We start from the raw sequence: 27,156 nt of genomic DNA, 5'->3' as shown, positions 1-27,156 counted from the left end.
TAAATTATAAAAACAAAGCAAAACAAAACAAAACAAAACAAAAATTATATTTTTATACATAATAAAAATGAAAATTTTGTTTTAATTTATTTTAAATATTTGTAAAAATTTCATTATAATTTATTTTTTATAAATTAACTAAATGTAAACTCTTAATAATATAAAATATTTAATACATATAAAAATTAATTTTATTTAATATAAATTAATATATATTATTTATATTTAAATTAAAAATATTCATATTATAATAATTTCAAAGTATTTTTTATAAAAATATTTATATGCATTAATGTTTTACATATTTAATTAATAATTATTTTTATTTATTACTTAAATTATTTATTAATAAATATTTAATTATTTGTATATTTATTTATAATTAAGTTTATATATATTACTTTTTATTTTGATTTATATTTTTTATTATTTTTTGTGAATTGTGTCTTATAAAAGAATTCAGTAAAATGTATATAAATAATTTAATATATATATATATTTATATATATTTATATATATATATAATTAATATTTAAGGCTATAATTTTATTTCTTAATATATTTTTTATAAAAAAAAAAATATAATTAAAAATTATTTTTAGTCTTTTTTATTAATATAAACTTACATGTTTATTATAAATTATTATAATAATAAAATATAAACATATTTAAAATAGTAATATGCAACAAATAATTTTATTATTTATATTTTTTTTCGTATTTAAAATTATTAGATTTATTCCATTAATTTAAAATGATATTCTAATAAAATATATATTTTTTTCATTTGTATTTTAATTTTAAATATCATTTTAAAATATTTATTTTATATTCATAATGCTGAATAATCTATTAATATATTTTTAAACAAAATAACAATATTAATTATATATATCTTAAAAATTAAAATTATTTTATCTAATTTTTTTACAAATTGTGTCTATTATCCTTAAATAAGATATATAAATATATATTTATTTATAATATTTATATATATTATTAATAAATATGTAATAATTATAATTATTTATATTTTTTTTTATATAATTTATATATATTAATTAATATTAATATTAATTTAATTTTAATAATATAAATTTAGATTTTATAAAAAATAATTAAAATAATATCACTAAATAAAAAATTATTATTAATATAAACAAGAATAATAATATAAAAAAAACACACTTATTTATATAAATAAGTAAATAATGTATTGGACTTCATCTTCCACTTCATTTTTATAATAATAAATTCCTACAAATATAATAGATTAAATTTTATAAGAAGATCATCCTTTTGAGCATAAATTTAATCATTTAATGTTAAACCAATACTTTTTATTAATTGACATATAAAACAGAAAAAAAGAACTAATATATTTCTTTAACATAAACTCAAAAAAAATAATTAAATTATTAATAGAATACATTACCATAATAAGCCCAGATGAATAAGACGTAGATAGAGGATATGAATTTCCTTTAGTAAGCCATGATATATTTAAATATAAAATGCCTGAAATTATTCGAGAATTTTTCGGACAAAGTTAAGAATTTTTGCATTAATTATTTAATTTTGTAAAAAATGATAATTACATAAATGATGTTTTAATAGGATATTTTTAGGATTTAGTAGTATATTTAATTTCAGTTGAACCTATAAAAATGATGGATTTTTTATTTTCTAATTAATGGATTTTATAAGCATTTTTTAAACAAATAGCAAATAATTCTATATGTAAAAAAAAATATATATATATATATAAATATATATATATATTTATTTATATATTTTTATATATACATATATTAATTATATATAAATTCATCTGTATTTTTTAAATATATATAGATGTCATTTTGTATAACGTTTTTGTTTTTTGGCTTAATAGATTGAGTTTAAAAGATTAATGTGTTTTTGAAAAATATTTAGATATTAAATTACAATTAATAAAGGAGAATCTTTAAAATGATTACGCTTGTGATTTGCTAACTGATATTGTAAATAATTATTTCAGTATAGCTGAAGGTAAATAATTATTGGATTATTTAATATCACAAAAAGAAATTTTTAATATATTTTTCGATAAAATTGAGTAAAATAAAACTTAATATTGTAAACTATTATATTCTATATGTTAATATTTTTCAATTTAATCATAAAACTTTTAGAATAATTATCAAGATTAAACTGATTTTTACTAAATAATACTTGATTAATACCAAGAAATGCCTTTTTTATAATGTCTTTTTGAGAAAATAAAAGTTTTTAAAAAGATGCTAACCTTTAATAAATAAGAATAAAAAATAGGATTTAAGAGATTAAAAATAATTGAACTTTTTAGCCAAATAATCCAAATACAATTTCCAATAATTGAAAAAGAAATAAAGGATTAAGAAATTTCCGAAATTTTAATCGATTTTCTTTTCCAATTTGAATGGAATAACATTTTACATTAACAAATTTAATGTTTTTTTATAAAAAGTGTTGAAATAGAAAATTTTATAGAATCTTTTTAAAATTTAGAAAATAAAATTATATAAAAAATGAGTAGAAATACCTTTTTTTATTTTAACGAAAAAGGAAGAACCACAAAAGGAAATCTAGGCTATATTATTAAAATAGTACATCTTATTTTAGAAAAAAACAAAAAATTCAAAAACTTAAGAAATTTCTATAATCTAGTCTTTGTTCCTCATTTAAAAAATGGGTGTAGATCTTTGGGAGATTTTTATAATTATATAGGCGAAGATTAATAGGAAAATTGCAATTCAGAATATTAAAAAGTGCATGTATATACAGATTTCGAAAGAATTTAAAGGATTAATAAAGTTAAGTAAAGTTAAGGCTTTTAAGAATAATTTACTTAGTTTTTATATTTTTAGAATCATCAAGTTTAATATGAAAATGAAGAAGTCATTAGTTAAGATAATTAATAAGAAATTACTATATAATAAAAGTTAAATTAATAGCAATAAGACTAAAAACCTAAATAGGAAGACTAAAAACCTAAATAAGAAGACTAACAACCTAAATAGGAAGACTAAAAACCTAAATAGGAAGACTAAAAACCTAAATAAGAAGACTAAAAACCTAAATAAGAAGACTAAAAACCTAAATAGGAAGACTAAAAACTTAAATAAGAAGACTAAAATCATAAATAGGAAAAAATATAAAAAAAAGAAGAAAGAAATAACAATAATGTAAATATAGACGATGATTATTTGATAAAATAGAAATAATAATAAGAAGAAGAAGAATAAGAAGAAGAATAAAAATAATAAATGATTAAAAAATAACTAGAAATATCTTAATAAAACATAATATAATTAGAAAACGAATATAATGAACTTTTACTATAGTAAGATTTAAAAACTGAACAACTATTAGAAAAAGAGAAATTAATAGAAACTTAAGAATCATAAAATAATTAAATCGAGTCTAAAAATTAAATTTTAATAAATTAAATAATCGAAAAAGACTATAATAAACTAAAATACGAAAATATACTGTAAAACAATTAAAATAACGTCAAAATTTTAGAGATATAGAACAATTTTGAAACCAATAAGCTATTATTTGATGAAATTTAAGCTAAAATCAACCAAGAAGAATAACAAGAATTAGAAAAAATAGCCCTAGAATATGAATAAACGGAAAAAGCACTTAAAAATTAATACGAAAACGAATAAAAAATGGTTCAAAATAACTTTTTGGAATTAAATAAATTAATTGAATTATAAAAAAAAAATCTAATTGACTAATAAAAAAGAAAAATTACGGATAAAAATCTTATCTAAATTCAATATGCTTAAGAAAAATTATAACTTTTATAAAACACATATAATGAGTAAATAATTTTAGCAAAAAAATTAGCATAAACAGAAGGATATATAGAAGAAGAAATATAAGAACAATAAATAGATGAAAATACTTAAATAATTGAAAAAAAGGAAGAACAATAAATAGATTAAAATGCTAAAACAATAGAAGAACATGAAGAACAAATAGATTAAAATGATGAAAATACTTAAATAATTGAAAAATAACAAGAAGAACTAGATGAAAATATATTAATAAGTGATAAAAAGAAGAACAATCAATATAATAAGTATACTAATCAATGTCTTAAAAAAGAATATAAATAAACCAAATATAAAAAAGTAGTAATGACGATGAAAATACACTTAAAAGTCTCGATTGTTTATAAATCACTGAAAACAAGAAATGCAACGAAAGTATAACATTTAATAAAAATAAAAGTGAGTCTTTTTAAAAAATAAGTCTTTAAAAAAATAATTCTATTTAAAATATTGATGATGATTTAAATTAATATTAAGTTCGTAGAAATTCTTTTAATTAATTAAATTTTGATACATAATAACCAGATTAATAAGAACCGGAATCTCCCTATGAATAATTCGCAACTAAAAATTAAAGAGATAAATCTCCTACACCAAATAAAGGATTTATTAAAATCATTTAATAGTCAAATTAAACTAATTAAATAGTCTAGAAATTATCTTTAAATAAAAAAAATAGCGGAACTGATTTAATGGTTAGTTCAGGAGGAAATTCCTAACCTAATTCAGCATAAGCTACACCAAAATATAATATTTTTGATGATTTAGACGGAGGAACTTTGACTAGTTTTATTTAAAATCCTAATTTTTATCAAGAAACAGAATTAGAAGATAAAAATAAAAAAAATAACGCAAATATAAACGAATAATTAAAATTATAAATTGAATAAAATGTTAAATCTGAATTATAAAATTAAATGATTTTTTCAAATAATATTTAAAGTTTAGAAAATTAAAATTTTGAAAATTAAAAAATAGAAAATTAAAATAGTTTTTTAAATAAATCTATAAACGATAACTACCAATAATAATAATAATAGAATATACATTAGAAAATTTTCGATAATGATAAGAAAAATAAAAACTTCTTAACTAATTAATAATAATAAAATAAATAATAAGAATATAGTATAAATAATAGCTAATAATTATAGTAATAAATATCATACCTATATAATTCATTAACAAATAATTAAGAATAAATATATTCTAAAAAACATTAAAATACAAATTTATTACATTAACAAGATTCAACAAATTTATAATAATTACCAATATAGGTATTACCAAAAACAGCATAATAAACTAATCAAGCTAAAATTTATAAAATAGAAATAGAAGAAGAATTAAAAAAATCATTTTCTTAATAATAATTAGCAAAAATAATTTAATATAATCATGAAGATAATACTAATACTAATATTAATAATTAATATAATATAATTGAAAAAAATATTAATAAAAAAAATATGACAAATAGTCTAAATAATAATTAAAAAAATAATAATAGTAGTAATTTAAATAATTATTTAAATAATAATCTAAATAATAATTATCATAATAAAAGCCTAAATAATCTAAACAATAATATAAATAATAATATATATATTTATCAAAATAAAAGTCTAAATATTAATCTAAACAATAATATAAATTATTATAATGATAATAATAATAATAATAATAATAATAATAATAATAATAATAATAATAATAATAATAATAATAATAATAATAATAATAATAATAACAATTATTAAACTAATGATTATAATTTTTCTTAGTCATATTTAAATACTGAAAAAAAATATTTCTAAAAACAAACTCCATCTTTATATTATTCATAAAAGTCAACTTCTTAATCTTTGTTAGATATAAATTAAAAATATTAATAACAATTAAATCATTAATATTCTTAATAATTAGAATAAAAGGAAGTATTGAAATAATATAAACCCATATTTTAAAATAATATACCAGTTTCGAATTATAACCATTCTAATTATAATAGTTTCGATAATACATTAAATACATAATAATAATCTGCATCTTCTAGAAACAACAGATAGCTTGCAAATTCTGCAGTATTTGAAAAAAAAACATAAATAAACACTTTTACCTAGAATTCTAATATTACCGAAAGTGTAAATAGTAGTATTTTTAAAACTTCTTATTTAGATCCTTAAGTTATGCAAATTATGAATAAATATTAACAAAATAATCCTAATAAACTTTAATAATTAAATTCTATAAGTGATTTAAGAAGTAGTTCTTATTTATCTACTGGAAAATTATAAACTAACAGTAAATTTTTTAATGAATTAAATAATGATAATTAAAATAAAAAATATTGAAAGGAATAAAAATAAAAATTACATATATATATTTATAAAATTAATTATTTAATAAAAAAAAAAAAAAAAAAATTTTTTTTTTTTTCTTTTCTTTTTCTTTTTCTATTTTTTTTTTTTTTGACTTATAAAATTTTTATAGTTTATAAAAATTTAATTTTTCATTAAATAAAAAGTTTAAATGTAACAATAAATTAACATATTTATAAAATAAAAATAAAAAAATACGGGCAAATATCTTTAACTAAAATATTAATAATCTAAACGCATACAAAAACTACTGATTATATAATTTTTGCTACTGCAAAATATTATGAATTTCCCTAAAAAGATTAACTAGCTATTACTTGTAAAACATTATATATAGAACATTCAAAACAACCTAAAAAAATCATCGAAAAATAACATAAACTATAACTTTTAAAATACAAACATAAGAATATCATCCCTATAATTATCTAAAATAAAAAAACTTACATTTAAATCATTTTCTCCTTTCCATATTTATCGCATAAAATCCCGGAAAAAAACCCTCCAAGAGTTTCAGATATTCCCAAAATAACGAGTATTTTAGACACATTTAGACTTACATAACTATCCATTTAATCACTTTAATTGTTTTAGTTTTAAACTAAAGCATTTCTTACTAAAACATCTAAAAAACCACAATAAATCACACCAGGATATCCTTAGTAAGTCATATAATATATTATTTTTCTCATTTATTAGCTTTTAGTTAATATAATTATTTCTTTAGCTTATTCAATAAAATTATTATTGATTTTTTTCTTTTCAACATTTTGTAATTAAGAGAAAAAAAACAAGCCACAAAAGCCAAAAATGACATAAAAATATAATAATAAAACTCATCCAAATATAATAATATTAAAGTTGCGATAAAAGGTCCTACAATAGAACTCAATGATAGACAAGTAAAAAATATTCCAGATAGTTTTCCTAATTTATTTTAAAATTTTAAAATAATCTGATCCATATATGAACCTTAAGCAATCTATAAATATAAATGTAAATTGTAAAATGATTATAAGAAAAAACCAAAAGTTATAAAAATTTTAAAAGAATAATTTGTAGATATAAATATATATTTATATATATATAAATATATATATTATTTATTTATTTTATTTTATTTTATTTTATTTTTTATATTTATTTTTGTTTTTTATTTTATTTTATATCTATTTTTATTTAGTTTAAAAATTTTTTACCCATATTGTAGATGCACCTATTCCACATAATAATGCACTCGTTAAAACTATAATATAAATTAATGTTTAATTACAAAAACTTTCATTTTATTGATTTTAGCATAAACAAAGCCATAATCCCGTCGTAATATAAATTGCATATCCACAAGAACTATAAAAAAATATTTTTACATAAGAATATTTATCTACAAAATAATTTGCGAATATACTAGAAATACAAAAAGCAAAATATATAATAACAGTTGAAAGGAAACCTAAATTATCATAATGTAATGCTTAATATTGACTTCCTACTAAATTTTATGTTGATTTATATGCCGAGAATAATAAAAAAAAAGCTAATGATAGTTTTTTTATCTTTGTTTTTGTATCTAAAAGTTATTATGTATATTAAATATCTATTTTATAATTATTGCTTATTGATTCATTTAGCTTTTTTATATTATATATAAAAGATTAGAATTATTTATATATTTATTACACGTATTTATTTTTCTTCTGAAATCATTTTTTATATTATGTTTGTATATTTATCAATTTTAGCTTTTTTTATTATATTTTTAAGAAAAATTAATATTATAATAAATGACTATAAAATATAAATAATAATTATAATTATTTTATTAAAAAGTAAAATTATTTATTTTTAATGTATTTATTCTTTATGAATAAATAGAAAATAATAATAATAAAAAATATATATGTAAATAGTTATTTATTAAATTAAAAAAATATATATTTAATTATGAAAATAATATAATTTATGAATATTAATTTTTTTATTTTTTAGATAATATTTTATTAAAAATAAAATAAATATTTACAATTTTATTTTTATATTAGGGATAATAGAAATAAATATCTTATTGTTAGTTAATACATAAAAATAATTTCTAAATTAATAAAAAAATATATATATATATATATAAGTAAACAATGACTGAATCTAAATCTATTGAATAAATAAAAGATTAATGGGAGAACTATACTTCTATTTATACCTAGTTTGATTAAAATATTAGCGTATTTTATTTAACACTACTAAACATGGTTGAAATAGAAAAAAGAAACTCAATATTAGAAGTTGGAGCTGGAGGAGGCTATTTATTAAACCATGCAATGCAAAGGAAAAAAAAAAATGCTTAATATATAGCTACGGATTTAACAGAAGCTATGATAAAAGTTATGTGTTAAAGATCAAACTTAGAGTATAATAATTCTAAAATTATTGATTAAAAAAATAATCTAATAATATAATAAGCAAATGGAGAAGATTTAAATTAATTCTAAAATGATTAATTTGATTGCTATATTGCTAACTTATGCTTATAAATAACAAATGATCATACTAAAATGTTAAAAGAAGCTCATAGAGTAGTTAAAAAAGGAGGAATTGTAGGTTTTTCTGTTTGGGGTGATAAAGAAAAAAGCGAAATATTTACAATTATTCCTGAAGTCCTAAAAGAATTGGGAATTGAATATAATTAAAATTAAAGATCTAATTTTCATTTAAACGATAAAGAAAAACTTATATAAATTTTCTAAAATTAGGGCTTTGAAAATATTTTATGCTGGAATTAATTTGTTCCTTTTAATGAAGTTGAAAATTTTATGAATTTCCCAAGTTATTAATAATATAAGAATGTTATATGTGATAAATAAGATATAGTTATAGAAGCTATAAAATGTAAATATAATGATATTAAGAATGTAAAAAAATAACCAATTGGTCTAGACGGATTACTAATATTAGCAACAAAAATATGAATAAAATTAGTTAAAATATATATTTATTAATATATCTTTTAATAATAAAAAAAAGGATAAAAATTTAATATTAGAAATTAAATAGATTAATATTATAAAAATATAAAAAAAAATTAAAAATATAATATTAAAAATTGTAAAAATAAAAAGTATTAATTTCTAGAATATATATAAAAATATATAAATAAATAGATATATATATGTATATAAATATATATATATATTATATATACTTATTTTTATATTTTAAATATAAATTTATATTTTGATATTTTGTATTTTTTTAATCATTATTATTTTTATATTTTTTTATTAATGAATTAATAATTTTTATTATATCTATAAATATTTCTATTTAATATATTTTAATATTTTATTTTAAAATAAAATTTATATAATACATATTTATATAATAATTTTTTTCATTTTTAAATTATATCTAAAAGCCATTATAAGCCTTCTTCTATTAAATCTTCATCCTCAAATTTAAAATTATTTAAAACTTTCCAATTTTTATTTTCTTATTATATTTATAAATCAGAATTCTTATGATTAAATATTAATATTTTTTTATTTTTATATAATTCATTTTATTTAAAATTCTCTATCCAATCTTAATCATATTATATAAATTCTGCAGTTGTTAAAAATGCTATTCCTTGATATTATTTTAATATATTTTTGTATTCTTATTCTAAAATTGATGATGTTAAATCTAATAGTTTTATTTATATTTATTAATTTATTTAAATTGTTAATTCATCGTATCCTTCATTACCAGGTATTTACGATAAAAATTATTAGTATATTCGGCTTAAAATTTTCTCCTTTATGTGTTTTTCTGAACCTAAAAATAAGATTTTGCATTTTTTTTTAGGACATAACCCAAAAAGAATTCCCATAATATATTTATTATTATTATACTTATAAAATATTTATAAAAATATATTACAATTTTTTGTTTGTTTTTAATATGTATAAGAAATATATTATGAATAGTTGTATTTATAAATAAATTAAAATTCTTTTAAATTACATTAAAAATAAAAAAAGACTGAAAAAAATTAAGATTTTAAATTAAATTATATCTTTAATTATACATTAAATTATTTATATGTAATCTTAAATAATATAATCAGAATTTTTTAAAAAACATAATAATTTATAATTTTTATTATTAATATTTATATTTAAATATATTTTATATAGAAATATAATAATTATAATTTTTTAATATTAAATTTATTATATAAATTATAAAAAAATCCAATATTTAATTACGTGAAATATATTATTTTATTAAAATAATAAAAACCGAATTCAGATAAATTTGATTATATAAAAACTTTTTATTTAATAAAATTAAAATAAAAAATATTTAATGTGTTTGAAAAATAAATAATATATCAATCTATTTTTTACATAAATTATAATGTAAGATTTAATAATTTAATTATAATATTAATATTATTATAAAATTATTATTATTATTATTATTATTATTAATATTAATATTATTATTATTTTTATTATAATAATAATATTATATTTTTTATTAAATATACTTAATATGATAACAAACAAACTAATAAAAAAATATATATTTTGTTTTTTTATCTAATTTATAATAAATTATTTTTACAATAATTTTAAAAATTTAATTTTTAAAATTTATAAAAATATTATTTTAAAAAATTGTAAATATAAATATATAATATAATATATTACCTAAAATTTAATTATAAAAATAATAATGTATTATATATTCTTATATTATAATAATAATAAATTATAAAAAAAAATATTTTAAATTATTATATTAAAAATATATATAAATAAATAATTAAATATATATATATTTATGAATATATATATTTATTTATTTTATTTTTTTATTAATTATTTAATCTTTGATATTTAGTATAATTATTTTACCATTATTTAAATATTTTTTTTTTATAAATTTTACTTTATTAAATTTGATTTTTTTTTATTTTTTATTTTTTTTTTCTTTAAGATATATTATAAAATAAATACTTTTGATTTTAATCTTTTATATATGTATTTTCATATTAATTCAATTTTTATAATATTTATAGTATTTTATTTGTCCTTTTTTTCTCTCTATTTCTAATTTTAATTTAAATTACTATAATACAATTTATTTTATACGCGTTATTTGTTTTTTAACAAATATTATAATTATATTAAAATAATTAATCACTTTTAATACATTTATTTATTTAGGCCTAGTAACCATTATAATTTAAACTGTCATTTAAAAGGGTATACATAAATTTAAAATTACTTAAAATTTAATAAATATTATTATTTTTATAAAAAAATTTGTTCATAATAATTAGTATTTTATTTTATTGCAAATTAATACAATTTAAGATATATTATATAAGATAATATCCTTAATTAAAATATTAATGTCTATATTTAAACATATTAGTAGTGAAGTTAAAAAAATACATACAATAAATTGTTTATATATCAAAATTAAAAGTAAATATAAAAATATTTTTAAATAAATAATTTAATACAATATATCATATAGTAATTATATATTTTATATATATTTTTTTTTATTTATTAATTAATTTAATATCGATTTTATTATATAATCAGACAAATAAACTATAAGAATATTTCCTTTATATTTATAAAAATATAAAATCTTATTTTATATTTTTCTTTTATTATTATAATTGTTATAAATAAATTATTATATTTTTAATATTAAAACAAAAATTTCTTTAAAAGCTTAATGTCTATAATTTTCCTTACATTAATATGCAATATGCAATATTTTTTCTTTGGATTTAATATATAATTATTGAAATTAGACATTAATGCTCTTCAATTGTTTTACACAGTATATGCAATTTAAATAAGTATATTATAGTCTTATTCATCAAAAATTTTATTTTAGAAAGTTTTCTTTATATTTATAACAAAAATAGATTTTCTACATTCATATAATAAATTAATATAATTATAATACTATTTAAAAAATATAAAATATTATTTTCTAATTCTTTTTGTAATCTTATTAAAAATTTATAAACATTATAATATTTAATAAATAAATATGATTTGAAATATATTTTTTATATTTAATTTTATAATAAATTAATATATTTGCAAAATCAATAAAAAAATAAAAATAATTGTATTATTCAAAAAATACAATAATAATATATTTAATATATAAAAAATAATTTTAAGCAAAAAATATTTTGTTATTTTTAATAATTTTTATTAATTAAAAAAAAATTATATTAATTAAATATAAAAAAAAGATAAAATATTTCTAAAATCACTAATATTAATATTTTTTTAAAAAAAATGTCTTTAATAATAATTTTTTATAGCATTTTTTTTTTTTTGATTGATTTTATTTAATAAAACATAAATTAATAAAATAAAAATATATAAAACTAATATCAAAAAATAATATTATTTACATAGATAATATATAAATTATACCTTTTTTCATATAAAATTATATTTTTTATAAATATATATATTTAAGATATATATGCTTAGTTTTTATAAATAGTATGAATTTTAAATTAATAAATTTTAATTTAAATTTAGTTTCAGTATAAGTATGCATTTATTTTATTAATTCGTAAACAAATAATTATTTATAAGATTTTTATATATAATATATGAAAATTAAAAATAATCTTTAAATGGATATATAAACAAAATTAATTATATATATAATTTTTATATATAAATTTATAATAAATATGATTATATAAATTTATTTATAAAGAAAATATAATAATAGATTATAATGATTATATCTTTATTTGAATTATAATTTAAATTTATATTTCTAATTATTTTTTAACTTTTTATATTAATAAAAAATTCTATATACAATTATTTTTTATACTAAATATAATTATAATATATTATATTCATTATTCTATTTTTATATCTTCTATACCAGCTCCATACTTATTACTAGATTTTTAGTTATTAATTGTATGTTAGTTATTTAAGTTAATTTCATTATTATTTTAGTTATCAATATTATTTGATGAAGGAAGTTAAACTGTAACTGGATTCTTTTTTTATGTAAAAAAATAATTTTGTAATTATTTTATATATAAATACCATTATTATTAAGTAAATAACAATTAAATTTTAACCAATTATAAAACATCCTTTAATTTATTATATATATAATAAAGAATATAAAAATATAAATATAAATTAGAATAAATATTTTTAATATAATGAAAACCAAATGCTAAAAAATACCAAGGCCAATTAAGCATCAAAGTTCCGCAGCTTTTTATATATTTTATTTAATTATTTTTTTAAACTTTTTCATTTTTTTAATATAAGTTTATAAAAAAAATACAAAATGCAAAAAAATGATTTTCCCATATCTTTTCTTAAAAAATTTAAATAATCTAAAATTATCTAAATATTCAATTCTGCAGATATTAATAAAATTCCAAAATTCCTATTAAATTTTTTACATTAAATACAAAAATATATTATTTAATAATATTGAAATTTATATATATTTATAATTTTTTTTATGTATTATTTAAAATATAATCTATTACATCCAATAAAAAGTCCATATTCCATGTAAAATATCTAACGTAATTACTGAAAATCTTATTATAGCTAATAAAATTAATAATAATCCAACAAAAATATTTGTTATTTTAACAATTAATTTTAAGTTTTATATTTTTATTTTCATTATTTTAATATTTTTTATTTTTCTTATTTTTAAAATAATAAAAAATATATAAATAAATTTTAGTTATAGATAATAAATAAATATTATTTTTTTATATGAGAAAATAATTAAATATATAAAAACTTATATTAATATTATTGTATATTTCTTAATTTTGATAATATATATTATTAATATTATCAAATATTATATATATAAAAAAAAATATTAATATCTAACAATATAAAATTATCTCTTTAAAAAAAAAAAAAAATGAATATAAATATTTATAAAGCATTATTTAATATCAAAACATGTAAAAATAAAAAGAAAAAAAAAGATTAAAAAAAATAAATAAAAAACTAAAATAGAAAATATTTTACATTTAAACAAACTATGTTATTCATTTACAAATATTAAATAATATGCATAAAAAAATAATTAAAAAAATTTTTAGAAAATGGAAAATAAAGATTGTATATAAATTTATTTCTATTTATTATATAATTTTATTATTTATTAGAATATTTAGGAGTTGTTGACTAATTAATATTAAAAAGATAATAATTATCAAAATAAGCAGAAATAGAAAGTTAAAAGAAATAAGAATTAGAAATTTTTATTGAAGCATATTCTGATACTGTAATTGATTTTAAATTATATGGTGAACATTATGACCATAGAACATAAATGATTGACTCAATTTTGAATTTTTATTAAGTTTCATATAAAAGAGTATATATAAAAATAAAAAAACTTAATATCAAAAATAAAAAATATAAGATATTTAATCCTCTTTTTGATTAAAGATTAAGATAATAATTCCATGAATAATTAAAAGATAAAAAGTTAATATAAATATAATTTTTTAATTATAAAAAATAAATAAATATTTAGTTACCTATTTTAAGAATAAATATTTCAATGGAACCTGCTTTTTTCCTTGAATATGATTAAATTGAAAAATGGTTAATTGAAAATGATTTTATATAAATAGTAAAACACAAAACTCATAGTGCATGGTCACAATAAGGAGTTGAGTATTTTTTTTTTTTACAAAAAAAAAAAAATTAAAAATATTATTATAATTTTTTTTTTGTTTAAAAATAAAATAAATAAAATAAATAAAAAAGATTTGCGGAAAAAACATTTAAAGAAACATTAGATATTCTTTTTTGGTCTCCTTCTGTATATATATATATATATATATTTTTTATTTTTTCATAAAAATATAAAAATAAATAAAAAAATAGTTAGTATGTGAATTATATTGGAAATCTCATATTGATACATTAACTGAAAATACAAAAAAACCTTTAGCATAAAGATTAATGATGTAAAATAAAATAAAACAAAAATATAAAGCAAATAAAAAATAAATAAATTAGATTTTAAATAAAACAAATTATTAAAAACTCATATAATAATATAAAACTAATCAGATAAAATTAAGATAAATATAAATAATCAAGAGAAAAAATACTTTAATTAGTAGACGAATGGAAAGGAAGATTAGAATAAAATGATTATCATGGAGGAAATAATCCAGATGAAGCTGATTTTGCAGTATTATTATACATAATTATTTTTATGATTATATTACTTTTAATTTTTATTTTTTTTATAATAAAAAAACAATATTAAAATGTAATATATTTTTAAAAGATGTATGGAGTATTAATGGCTAAATATAATTCGAAATCTTTTTAAAGATTTATTGAAAATAAATGGCCTAGTAGTGTATATAGATGGTTTATTAGAATGAGATAGAATTGTTAATATGAAAAAAGAGAATTATATAATTGAATAATTTTTTTTAAAAAAAAACAAAAATATATACATAATATTTTGTATTTTTAATTACATAAATATATAAATAAATCTTATTTTGTTTTGTTTTGTTTTGTTTGTTTGTTTTTATTAATAATAATAAAAAAAAAATATTTAAAAAAAAAATGGTCTATATATAATTTGATAAAGAAAAAGATAAACAAATATTAGAAAAATTAAAAATAAATATAGAAAATTATAAATTCAATTTATTAGAATATGAATATTTATCTTAAAAAATCTTAGAATAAAACACTTAAGCCTAATAAGGTCAAAAATTATACCTTCATAAAATAATAAAACCAGAAATGATATATTATGAATTAGATAGATAAAACCTTATATTATTAGAATAATAAAACAATCCCGTATTATAAGAACTACGGATATAAAGAGAAGCAAGAATAAATGAAAAAAAATATTAATAAAGCATAAAGTCTTTATATCATTAAAATAAAGGATTTTTTGCTGAAGACTTAAGAGATATGGAAAAAAGTGTTTCTTTTGGTATAAGTTTTATTTTTACGTTTTTTTAAGTGGAGTTAGTGGATATTATTTAGGAAAAACTATTATGGGATTAAACGAAGGACAAAGTATGATTTTGGCTGTTTTAGCTCTTATTGGAACACTTATTTTGGAATCAACTATTTTTATTATAAAAATGAGTAAAAGTGATAAAATTAAGTAAATGTAAAAAAAAAAAGAATAAGTTAATAGGGAAAAAATGCTAAATATTAATAATTAGTAATTCGATAAAATTAATTAAGAAACATAGATGAAAAATATGAAAAAAAATTAATGAATTTTTAATTATTTATTATAATATATTTGTTAATATATGTATAGTTTTTTATTATTATATTTTTAATTTTCTAAAAATAAATTGAAACAAATAAATATATTATATATAATATATAAATATATAATAAATTATATTAAATTTATAAATATATAAATATATAATAAATTATATTAAATTAATAAATAATTTTATTATATTTTAAATAAAAAAATGAAAATTTATTTTAAAAAAATAAAAAATAATATATATTAATATTAATATATTTTAACATATTCCAAAAGATATTTTTTTATAAAAAATTCAAAAAATTTTATTTATAAAATAATTTATTATTAATTCCTACTAAATTCAAATTACAAATATCCCTCCAAAAAAAAAAAAAAAATTAATTAAAACAAAAATAATTATAATACAAATCGACTAAATTATTTTCTTTAAATATCTGACTTACACAATATAAAAAATATAATATTAATTTTATCCTTATTAAATAAAAATAAAAAAAAATATATTATATAACCTATTTAAAGCTAAAGAATAAAAAAATGAAACAAATTCCTTATCCTAATCCTTCAAGTCCTTTATTAAAATAAACTAAGATTTAAAAAACTATTATTTTTACAAATAATTTGATAGATTTTTCTGAAGAATAATATTAAAAAGAGAAAAAATTATTCAACTAATAATAAAATAAAATCTTATGTAAAATAAGTAAGAGACTCTCTAATAATGAAATTTTTAAAAAATTAATCCTCAAATAAATGTCGAATAAAAAAACTAATTAAAAAAATTAATAATAGAATTTCGGCATTTGAGAATATAAAATAATAATTAACAAAAAAATTTTGAAATAATAAAAAAAAAATTAAAATTATATAATATCTTTCATTTATATATATGTAAATATATAATACAATTATGTATACATTTTAATTGTTTTTAAAATGAGTTTAGTTTTTTTTTTTTTTTTTTTTTCTTAAATTTTTATTTTTAATTTTAATTTGAAAATTAAAAAAATATAAATTATTATTTATATATGCAAATATAAAGATATTTTAAAATTATTTTAATAAAATTAAAATTTGAATTTACTTTTACTTTTATAAATTCTTTTAATTATATATACATAAGAAAATAAAATAAAAAAAAATATTTAATTAGAAAAATATGATTATTGATAAATATTAAACAACAATAAAAATTAAATTAAATTTAAATTAAAATAAAATAAATTTTATATAAAAATGAAAAAATATATATATATATATTAATTATAAGAGTTATATTTATAATATCTGTAAATAGATATAAAAAAAATATTATTTGCTATCATCTATATAAAGGTGATTACACTGGATTGAAATCAAAGTAAAAAGTTAGGCGCTTTAAATTTATGCTAGAACTAAAGAAGAAAACAGGTTGAGAAGCACGAATGCCGATAACCTTTTTTGGTTTAGTATTGAAATAAATTAATTATAAAAAGATATTTATAATAATAAAAAAAAATATATTTTAAGAATAGAAAATGAAATAAAATTAATATATATATTATAAAAAATGATAAAAAAAATATATATCTATAAACATATATATTAATTAAAATATATTTTTATTTTTATTTATATATATATATATATATATATTTTTATATTATAATAAATTATATAATTTTTTTTTTTCATAATAATTTTAATATTTAAATATATAATTTTATATTATTTATTTTTATATTTTTTACATTTTTTTAATTTATTCAAATTTTAAAAGTTAAAATATAAAATAAATTAATTAAGATATTTTTTCTTTATTTATTTAATTTTTAAATTATTTTGAAAATTATTAATAAATTTTGTATTATATGATATATCTGTTTCTTAGTTAATTATTTCAAATTATTTTAATTAATTTTTATAAAATATTTTTTTTACAATAAATAATTATTTAATAAGTATAAACCTCAACTTATTCTCTTTCATTTATCTAAAACTATTAATAAAATATTTTATTTCATATTATAGATTTAAAAACTTATTAGAATGAATATATTTTAATTAAAATATAACAAAATATTATATGTAATATATATAAATCTATCAATTTTTAATTCTTTTTTTTTATTTTTTATTTATTTATTATTTAGTTCTTATATATTTTAACAATTAATATTATATAATTTATTAATATTTTAGTCTATATAAAAAATATTAAATTGTTTATTAAGTTACACTATTTTTTCTGTTAACACAATTCTATTTTTCAATAATTAAATTTCATATGAATATATTTATTTAGATTTATTAAAAATTGATATTAAATAATACTATTTTTTGATAATTTTTTTGTAAGCAAATAGAAATATTTTAAACAAAATATTATTATTTGAACTTTAATACTAATTACGTTCTTTAAATAAAAAAAACTTTTATAAATTTCGATATATAAATATATAAAAAATCCATCATAATTTTATAATTAAAATAATAATTAATAATTTCAAATATTAATAAATTAGAAAATATATAATTAAAATTAAAATATTGTATTAATAAAATAAATATTCAAATATTTTTATAAAATTAGTATAACCTAGTAAAAGCAATATTCTAATTAAAATAAAAGAAAAGCAAAACGAAATTTTTCTTATATAAAATTAGAAATTAAGCTTATATTTTTATTAATTTAATAATCTAATAAAAAAAGTTATATGTATAAATTTTTAAAGGTAATAAGAATTTGTTTATGAATAATATAAATTTATATAATTTTTATAAATTTAAATAAATAAATTTTTTTTAATTTTAAATGTCAAATAGTTGTTTAAAAATATTAATTTAAATATAATGTTTTTTTATTTTATTTATTAAGTAAATTATTAATTTTAAAATAAAAATTTCAAATATTTTAAGAAAATTAAAAATTAATATTATTGAAAATTTATCTTTATATAATTATAAACTTATTAGTAATTACATTTTAATTGTATTTATAAAATACCATTAAAAATTAATTCTTTACAAATTATTATTATAAATACATAATAATTAATTTGCTTAAAATAAAAATATTAATATATCAATTATTAGAAAATATTATTTTAGTATATTTATTATTAATATATTTTATTATCTTTTAATATTTCATTAAAAACTAGGTTATTAACATTTTAATTTAGTTGAGTCTTTTATTGCAAGATCTAAAAATCTTAAAGAAAATTCTTATTTTGAATTTAGCTCATTATCTTTGTTTATAGCATCAGTTACAGTTTCATATATAGTTTTACTAACTGCCATAAATCTTCTTTTATCATAAAAATCATATTAATTATCTTCTGGTTTAACCATATTTATTCCATTATAATCAAGCCAATTATTAATTCTAGATTCAACATCTTAATTTTCTGTATTTAGTTAACTTTTATTTAACTATTAAATAAAATTTTATATTTTATTATATTCAGTATGAGATTTTTTATAATGATGTCTGCCCTAAAAACTTTTCTATTTTTCAAATCCTTTATTTTCTTTTAGCATTTTTATTTTTTTGTGGGAGATATTTTATTTTTTTTTCAATTAAATTATATTATTAAAAAAAATGTGATTTTTTTTTAATATTAACAACTTAAAAATAAAAATTAATTTTTATTTTAAATATTCCAAAATAAAATATATAGCTTTTAAAAGAAGTTATTTTAAAATAATCTATTCTATAAAATTAAAACATAAATAATTAAAAATAAATACAATTTAAAAAAGCAATAGAAATTAATATTAAATTTCAAATATTTTTTTTTTAAACAATATTTTTATTAATAATTTAAATTATTCTTATAAATTTAATTTAATTTTTTTAAATATTTATTTTATTAATTATTGTATTTAATAATGTTTTTATTTATTTTCAAATGTTTTTTATTTTTATAAATGAATATATTATATTAAATTTACTTAGTTTTTAAGTTTATAAGAATTTAATTTTACATTTATTGATTATTTTAATATTATAAAAATATATCAAACTCAAAAAATAAAGTATAAATATATTTTTAAAAGCATATTTAACTAAATAAAGATTTTTTAATAGAAATAAAAAATTAAAAACATTTAATGATTTTTTCTTAAAAATTTAATAGATAAAAAGGTTTATTAATTTCTATAATAAATTACTAAAAGGAATGTATAATTAAATACTTATTTGATATTTATATTAAAATTATTTAAATAAAAATTAATTATTTTTATTTTATATATAAATAAATATTCATTTTTAATATTTAATTCACTTAAGTTATAAGAAATATATTTAAAAAAAAAAATCAATTCTTTTAATAAAAAAATAAAAATATAATAAAAAATAAATTGATACATTAAATAATAATTTATTTAAAAAAAAATATTAATTAATTTTAAAAAATAAATAATAAGAGTTTTTAGACTGTTAATTAAATTAAAAAAATAATTATTTTTATGATTAATTAAATTTTTAAATTTTTTTAAAATAATAAAAATAAAAGTGATAATTAATAATTTTATTTAATAAAAGTATGATTGGATTTAAAAAAAAATATATATATATTGTATTATCTGATAAATTTTTTAATTAATTATTAAATAAAATATTAAAATAAATTCATATAAAGGATAAATATTAAAATATTATAATATTAATAATATAATATTAACATATTATTAAAAAAAAAAAAAAAATTATTAAAAAAAAATTAATAATTCTTATAAAAAAAAAATATGAAAAAAAATTTTAAATTAAATAAAAATATATAACCTAAATATTTAATAAAAAAAAAAAAAATATAATAATAATATTAAATAATATTTAATAAATATATAATTTTAAATTATAAAATAAAATTTAAATATATAATAAAAAATATAATCATTAAATATATATATAAATATATAATATATATATTTATACATTTATATATATATATTTTTTATATATAAAAAATATCTATAAAATTAATTATCAAAAACCAAAAATGTAAGAACTTAATTCCTCAATTATAAATTAAATATATTATTCTATATAATCATGCTAATTTTTATTTTTATTCTTTTAGCTTTCTGGTAAATTTTTAATATGGTTTTTAATTTAACTAAATATATCTAAGTGCTTTTATTTACAAAAAAAACATTTAAATTTAATATTAAAAAAAAATATATTATTTTATTTACAGGGCCAACAACAGAACCTAAAACAGTAAAATATTCAGAAATTTTCTACTTATTATTTTGATTATATTATTTAACAATAAAAATATATAAATTAATATTTTTCAATTTATCAAAAATATCATCTAAATTAGGCTATTATTCATTAACTAAGAATATATATTTAAAATGTATAAGCATTTTTTAAAAAATAATAATATATACTAAATCTTATTAAACAACCAATATTATATCCTATTAACTATGAAATCTTTTCGACACTATAAATATTATTTAATTATTCAGCTGTATGTTTGGTTTGATTTTAAGCAATTACTTATTTTGCTAAATCATAAGGATGCGTATGCTATTTTAAATGTCTTTTATATGATTTTTTAAAAGCTATAATCCTTAAAAAAGCCATAAAACCAAAAAATATTATTATAGCAATCCATTCAATTTACATTTTTTTTAATTTTATAAAAATATTTTTATTATAAATTAGAAAAATTAATTAAAAAAAAATTACTTATAAATAATAAAATATAAAAAAAATTCAATTAAAAAATAAAACATTATAATTATCTAAAATAAGTACAATTTTAAAATTTATATAATATATTCCAATAACTTTTTGGACAAATTAAATATGTATATCGATTTCTTTCAATACTTTTTATTCTATAAAATCGAAAATAACTATTGATGACTTATCTGGATTAAATAATATCAAAATATTGTCAAACATTGTTTAAGAATCATGAAATAATTAATATGTATTATAATTACATAAATTGTTATTTTAATAATAATATTATTATATAGTGTTTTCTATATTTAAGTTACCTAAATAATATATGAAACCAGTAGTACTTAATTTCTTTAAAAAAATATCATAAATAATAGGAATTCTAGAATAACATTCTATTGATATTTCTCTTATGATTTCTTCATTTATAAAATTAATAAGAAATAGAGTTCCAATTTCATATTATTTAAAAAATCCACCTTTTTAAAAACATAATATGTGTAAAAAAAAAAGTATTAAATATATATAAATATATATATATATATAAATATAAATAATTTTTATTGTAATTATATAAAATATAATCTTAAAAAAATCAATTAAATACTTTTAATTAATTAAGTTTTTACAATAAAAGAAAATAATGAAATAACAAATAAAAAAATAAAAAAAATAAAAAGGTAATAAATATAATAAATAATAATATAAATTTAGATATATATCAAAATTTAATATAAAAAATTAATAAAAAATTTATATAAATATTATAAAAATAAAAATATATATATATATAAATATATTTATATTTATATATATTTATTTAATACAAATTAAACTGGTAGAATCCATTATTTTTAAAGTTATAATAATTTCTTTAACAATGATTTATATTTTTTTAATCATTTTTAGATTTAATTAGTTTTCTTAATATACTGTTATTATTCCTAGATGACTTCCTACAAAAATTTTTCCTTAAAAAAATTCACAGCAAAATATTGCATTTTAAACATTTATAAACTTAGCTCTTTTTTACTATAAATTACTAATTTTTACATATTCTATAATCTTATTTCCTCTATTAAAGCAAAAAAATTCATTTTATGATTTTTTTTATATAATAAAATTAAAATTTATTGAAATTTTTTTTAAATAAAATGTATCAACAATATTTTATATCTCACAATTAATTAATCTTATACAATTACAATGCACAACCAAAATTTCTTTTTCATTTATTTAACAAAATCCTCTAAGTCCATAAGGAGATTATTATTAAGCTTTTATTTATTTTAGATTTTCCGAACCTTAATCTAATACGCCTTTAATATTAAGTAATTGGCAAATATTTTTATTCTTACCTTCTAGGTTTTATAGAATTTAATCATTCAAACATTCAAAATACTAATTAATATTTTTCTGTATTTATTAAGGACCGATTTTCCCTTTTCTTATCCAAATAAGTTTATTTAAACTTTTGATATTTATTTAGTTTATTTGATTTTTCTATAAAAGTTCAAGAGATATTTCGGTTTATGATTTTTCTTAAGAATATTTTTGTAAAGAAGTTTCAATTTCTTTTTTTAATTCATCTTCTAAGTTTTTTAACTAAATATTTATTTTAGATTAATATTAAGATTTTTTTAATTATATATATTAATTGCATATTTATTTATCTTAAATTTCATTTTTATATCTAAGCTTGATTTATTCTTTGAAACAATCAATTAATTCAAATTAATGACTTTTATGGTTTATACAAGATTAACAAAAAAATAAATTATTTTTTTTCAATATACAATATTCACTTAAGCAGATATATATATATTATTTTTTATGTTTTTGACAAATCATTTTTTTTTTGATTAAACGAATAATTTGAGTATATATTAATTAATTGTTATTTTTAAAAAAATAAAAAATTTGAGTTTTTATATTATTAAAATATATATATATATATATATATATATATATATATATATTATATTATATTTTTTTAATATTTTATTAATATAAATAAATATTCTTATATAATTTTAATTAGTATTTTTAATATATTTAATTTTTTTTTTTTATATTAAAAATTAATTTTTGCTAATAAATATAATATGTTTTTTTAAAAAAAAAATAAAAATAATGGAAAAGATACATATATAAATATAATATTTTAATATATTAAAAATTGCTTAAACTATAATGAAACCAATACTTTTATTTTTTTAAAAAAGAAACACTTTAAATAATTAAAGATAAATAAAAAATAATAAAAAATTATTTTTTATCTTTTCCTGAAATTACCACCTTAAATAAAACATGAGCTTTGCATACCTAAATAATATAGATTTATAAGTAGATGATGACTAAAATTATTTTAGTTAAGCTTAATCTACTTTTAATACAAGAAATGCTTACAATACTGATTTATTTAGTTAATTAATTGCTAATATGAGTAATGATTTAGAGTCTAATATATAAATAGAAGGCTTTTTTCTATATAATGATAGTAATAATAATATTTAAAATTCTAATTAAATTTAATAGATTTAAAAAACGATTGAAATATATTAATATGAAGACATAATAATTGATAATTAATAAAGAAATAAATTGGAAGAAGAAATATAGATTTAACAAAATTAATAATAGAATAAATAAATTTATATATAATAGGAATAAATTATAAAATAACAAGAAGAAAATGAAGATTAAAGTTAAGAACTTAAAAATAAAATTAAAATGGAATTACTTTAAATTTTAGAAAAATATTATGTAAGATTATATAGTTCTAGAAAAAAAAGAAAAGAAAAATATATCACTGGGATGAAAGAGAAAATATTTAATATCTTAAATATTGTTTAGAAAATATTGACTTGTTAATTAAAAATGATAAAGAATTAAATAAAAATAATAAAATCTTTAAATTTATGAGTCCTATGATAAAAACAAGGACTTCAAGTTAATGTAGATCTCATCATTAAAAATTTTTCACAAGAATATTAAAAGAATATAGGTGAGTAGTTTTACTTTTTTTTTATAATAATTATATATATAAATAAACTTTTTATATATATTTATGTATATTAAATCATTAATCTATAATTTATTATTATTAAATAAAAAATATTATATTATATGTTATTTTATTATTTGTGAAAATAATTATTAATAATTTAATTTTAATAAAAATTTAAAATAAATAACAAAATATTATAAATTTGAATAAAATGTAAATAAAAAAAAAAAATAATAATTAATAAATATTCATTTCTCTTTTAAATTATTTTTCAAAAAACTTTATATTTAAATATAAAAAATAGATTATGTTCTTTTTTTTAACTTTAATTGAATTTTTAAAAAAGTGAAAAAAACAAAACCAAAAAATTAATAAATACAGTATAAATGAAATAATAAATATTCCTAAAAGTATTAATATTAATTTTAAAATACATAAAATCAAATTATCTATTTATATATATATATTTATTAATAAAATATATTTCATTTATTTTTTTCTAACAGTTTTTCGACTATCCAATCTAAACCTTCTTCTAAGCCTTAATTATTAATAGCACTACATGCCTTTTTTAAAAAAAATCAATATAAAAATAATAATATTTTATTTATATATAAAAATATATATTATTTTAAAAAAACTTAAATATGCCAACAATGAGATTTTATATCAGAAAGTTTATATTTTTCTACAATTTAATCCGTACTCATAGCATTTTCTAAATCTTATTTATTTGCAAAAATTAAAATTACAGAGTTTTTTAATAATTCATTTTTTAATAATTTTTAAAATTCTTCATTACTTTCATTCTACAAGCTAGTATCTTTTGAATCTATTACATAAATAATAGCCTTTAAAATATTAATTTGTATCAAAAATAAATGATTATTTAATTACATCACTTTAATTAAAATACTCGTCCCATACTTATCTTATAGATTTTTAACCTTTTTGTTTATTTAATAATTTTTCATTACATTGATTTTTTTTTTTTTTTTTTAAATAAAAAATATAAAAATAAAAATTATTTTTTCATTTTTTTCATAAAAAAATTATTTATTTTTTTTGCTTATACCTCCTAAATCCCATACCTTTTTTTCTATAATATAAAATAATTGTAAATACAAATAAAATAACTTTTAAATGGACATTATTATGCGTAACTTCTTCCATATTACTTCCTAATGTAGGAGTCGTTTCAATAACTTTACCTAAATTGCTAAAAATATTATTTTATACTCAATAGAAGATTAAAAAATTAAAATATATACTATCTATATAAAATTGTGGTTTTTCCAGCATTTTAAAGACCTACTATGTGGATATTAAATTGATTTTTAATTCCAAATAACTTTTTAACAATTTTAGAAAAAAGGAAACCCATATATTATTATTTTTTTATATATATTATAAATATATATAATATAATTCTATTCGATTTTTTTTATTATTGCTAATTTAAATAAAGATTATTAAATTAAATATATATTAGACAAAATATATTAGAAATAATAACATGATAAATAAGAAAAATATACTTAGTAAATAACAATATGTAAAAAATTATGATATATTGATATTTTTAATTTCATTATATATTTATTATAATTTTAATTAAAAATAAAATACTATTAAGATATTTTTTATGTATTAATTATAATTAAAAAGGCATTTTTGTTAATTATAATTTATAAAAAATTAAATATTTATTAAATTGCATTAATAATAATTTTATATTGTAAATTATATTTTAATATTAATAATAAAAATATTTTTTTATTAAAATTATTATAAATATATTTTATATAATTATATATATAAATATATTTTTTTATTTAATACATTTTACTAATTATATATTGAATTAAAATATATATAATAAAA

The 27,156-nt window shown here is 13.3% G+C and overlaps 3 protein-coding genes across 3 annotated transcripts, besides 70 other annotated features; 2 read left to right on the top strand and 1 right to left on the bottom strand. All coding sequences in view use genetic code 6, as the record gives it.

The window, feature by feature from the left end:
• Nucleotides 1-9: 9 nt before the first annotated feature.
• Nucleotides 10-43: a microsatellite.
• Nucleotides 44-152: 109 nt separating this feature from the next.
• Nucleotides 153-190: a microsatellite.
• Nucleotides 191-485: 295 nt separating this feature from the next.
• Nucleotides 486-524: a microsatellite.
• Nucleotides 525-966: 442 nt separating this feature from the next.
• Nucleotides 967-1,060: a microsatellite.
• Nucleotides 1,045-1,090: a microsatellite.
• Nucleotides 1,069-1,108: a microsatellite.
• A 171-nt stretch (nt 1,109-1,279) lies between these two features.
• IMG5_157470 (hypothetical protein) lies at nt 1,280-4,599 on the top strand. The gene is made up of 2 exons (XM_004030541.1): nt 1,280-1,740; nt 1,855-4,599. The coding sequence occupies exon 2, from the start codon at nt 3,349-3,351 to the stop codon at nt 4,174-4,176; it is 828 nt and encodes a 275-aa protein (XP_004030589.1). The 5' UTR covers nt 1,280-1,740; nt 1,855-3,348; the 3' UTR covers nt 4,177-4,599.
• Nucleotides 1,751-1,824: a microsatellite.
• Nucleotides 2,980-3,170: a microsatellite.
• Nucleotides 3,247-3,275: a microsatellite.
• Nucleotides 3,253-3,278: a microsatellite.
• Nucleotides 3,729-3,779: a microsatellite.
• Nucleotides 4,269-4,314: a microsatellite.
• Nucleotides 4,475-4,516: a microsatellite.
• A 204-nt stretch (nt 4,600-4,803) lies between the features above and the next one.
• Nucleotides 4,804-4,855: a microsatellite.
• A 486-nt stretch (nt 4,856-5,341) lies between these two features.
• Nucleotides 5,342-5,521: a microsatellite.
• Nucleotides 5,397-5,521: a microsatellite.
• Nucleotides 5,415-5,547: a microsatellite.
• Nucleotides 5,526-5,616: a microsatellite.
• A 1,724-nt stretch (nt 5,617-7,340) lies between these two features.
• Nucleotides 7,341-7,426: a microsatellite.
• Nucleotides 7,350-7,412: a microsatellite.
• Nucleotides 7,350-7,428: a microsatellite.
• Nucleotides 7,352-7,434: a microsatellite.
• Nucleotides 7,435-8,162: 728 nt separating this feature from the next.
• Nucleotides 8,163-8,210: a microsatellite.
• Nucleotides 8,168-8,210: a microsatellite.
• A 283-nt stretch (nt 8,211-8,493) lies between these two features.
• Nucleotides 8,494-9,061, top strand: IMG5_157460 (ubie coq5, putative; the record flags this gene model as incomplete). Its single annotated transcript, XM_004030540.1, has 2 exons — nt 8,494-8,654; nt 8,998-9,061. The coding sequence occupies 2 exons, from the start codon at nt 8,494-8,496 to the stop codon at nt 9,059-9,061; spliced, it is 225 nt and encodes a 74-aa protein (XP_004030588.1).
• A 243-nt stretch (nt 9,062-9,304) lies between these two features.
• Nucleotides 9,305-9,362: a microsatellite.
• A 15-nt stretch (nt 9,363-9,377) lies between these two features.
• Nucleotides 9,378-9,445: a microsatellite.
• A 1,227-nt stretch (nt 9,446-10,672) lies between these two features.
• Nucleotides 10,673-10,746: a microsatellite.
• Nucleotides 10,676-10,769: a microsatellite.
• A 63-nt stretch (nt 10,770-10,832) lies between these two features.
• Nucleotides 10,833-10,907: a microsatellite.
• Nucleotides 10,858-10,887: a microsatellite.
• A 68-nt stretch (nt 10,908-10,975) lies between the features above and the next one.
• Nucleotides 10,976-11,087: a microsatellite.
• A 1,850-nt stretch (nt 11,088-12,937) lies between these two features.
• Nucleotides 12,938-13,001: a microsatellite.
• Nucleotides 12,938-13,002: a microsatellite.
• A 932-nt stretch (nt 13,003-13,934) lies between these two features.
• Nucleotides 13,935-13,984: a microsatellite.
• A 678-nt stretch (nt 13,985-14,662) lies between these two features.
• Nucleotides 14,663-14,709: a microsatellite.
• A 328-nt stretch (nt 14,710-15,037) lies between these two features.
• Nucleotides 15,038-15,063: a microsatellite.
• Nucleotides 15,064-15,819: 756 nt separating this feature from the next.
• Nucleotides 15,820-15,851: a microsatellite.
• A 60-nt stretch (nt 15,852-15,911) lies between these two features.
• Nucleotides 15,912-15,967: a microsatellite.
• A 688-nt stretch (nt 15,968-16,655) lies between these two features.
• Nucleotides 16,656-16,726: a microsatellite.
• Nucleotides 16,656-16,750: a microsatellite.
• Nucleotides 16,656-16,770: a microsatellite.
• Nucleotides 16,668-16,750: a microsatellite.
• Nucleotides 16,675-16,743: a microsatellite.
• Nucleotides 16,771-17,758: 988 nt separating the features above from the next.
• Nucleotides 17,759-17,816: a microsatellite.
• Nucleotides 17,817-18,042: 226 nt separating this feature from the next.
• Nucleotides 18,043-18,091: a microsatellite.
• Nucleotides 18,092-18,662: 571 nt separating this feature from the next.
• Nucleotides 18,663-18,719: a microsatellite.
• Nucleotides 18,720-19,033: 314 nt separating this feature from the next.
• Nucleotides 19,034-19,102: a microsatellite.
• Nucleotides 19,036-19,103: a microsatellite.
• A 524-nt stretch (nt 19,104-19,627) lies between these two features.
• Nucleotides 19,628-19,691: a microsatellite.
• A 582-nt stretch (nt 19,692-20,273) lies between these two features.
• Nucleotides 20,274-20,315: a microsatellite.
• Nucleotides 20,275-20,304: a microsatellite.
• A 614-nt stretch (nt 20,316-20,929) lies between the features above and the next one.
• Nucleotides 20,930-20,981: a microsatellite.
• Nucleotides 20,982-21,166: 185 nt separating this feature from the next.
• Nucleotides 21,167-21,243: a microsatellite.
• Nucleotides 21,214-21,243: a microsatellite.
• A 3-nt stretch (nt 21,244-21,246) lies between these two features.
• Nucleotides 21,247-21,306: a microsatellite.
• Nucleotides 21,307-21,370: 64 nt separating this feature from the next.
• Nucleotides 21,371-21,483: a microsatellite.
• Nucleotides 21,375-21,485: a microsatellite.
• Nucleotides 21,412-21,448: a microsatellite.
• Nucleotides 21,463-21,513: a microsatellite.
• Nucleotides 21,514-21,696: 183 nt separating this feature from the next.
• Nucleotides 21,697-21,758: a microsatellite.
• A 474-nt stretch (nt 21,759-22,232) lies between these two features.
• Nucleotides 22,233-22,306: a microsatellite.
• Nucleotides 22,239-22,301: a microsatellite.
• Nucleotides 22,307-22,778: 472 nt separating the features above from the next.
• Nucleotides 22,779-22,819: a microsatellite.
• Nucleotides 22,820-22,985: 166 nt separating this feature from the next.
• Nucleotides 22,986-23,024: a microsatellite.
• Nucleotides 22,986-23,035: a microsatellite.
• Nucleotides 23,017-23,078: a microsatellite.
• An 828-nt stretch (nt 23,079-23,906) lies between these two features.
• Nucleotides 23,907-23,955: a microsatellite.
• A 248-nt stretch (nt 23,956-24,203) lies between these two features.
• Nucleotides 24,204-24,251: a microsatellite.
• Nucleotides 24,252-25,757: 1,506 nt separating this feature from the next.
• Nucleotides 25,758-26,656, bottom strand: IMG5_157450 (hypothetical protein; the record flags this gene model as incomplete). The annotated part of the gene is made up of 6 exons (XM_004030539.1): nt 25,758-25,838; nt 25,914-26,123; nt 26,170-26,219; nt 26,348-26,363; nt 26,410-26,491; nt 26,544-26,656. 6 exons carry the CDS (start codon nt 26,654-26,656, stop codon nt 25,758-25,760), a joined length of 552 nt encoding a protein of 183 aa, XP_004030587.1.
• Nucleotides 25,857-25,904: a microsatellite.
• A 350-nt stretch (nt 26,657-27,006) lies between the features above and the next one.
• Nucleotides 27,007-27,108: a microsatellite.
• Nucleotides 27,109-27,156: the final 48 nt, after the last annotated feature.

Source organism: Ichthyophthirius multifiliis, assembly GCF_000220395.1.
Source record: "Ichthyophthirius multifiliis unplaced genomic scaffold scaff_1120509251193, whole genome shotgun sequence".
Taxonomy (NCBI): Eukaryota; Ciliophora; class Oligohymenophorea; order Hymenostomatida; genus Ichthyophthirius; species Ichthyophthirius multifiliis.
This window is presented reverse-complemented; position numbering and strand designations above follow the sequence as displayed.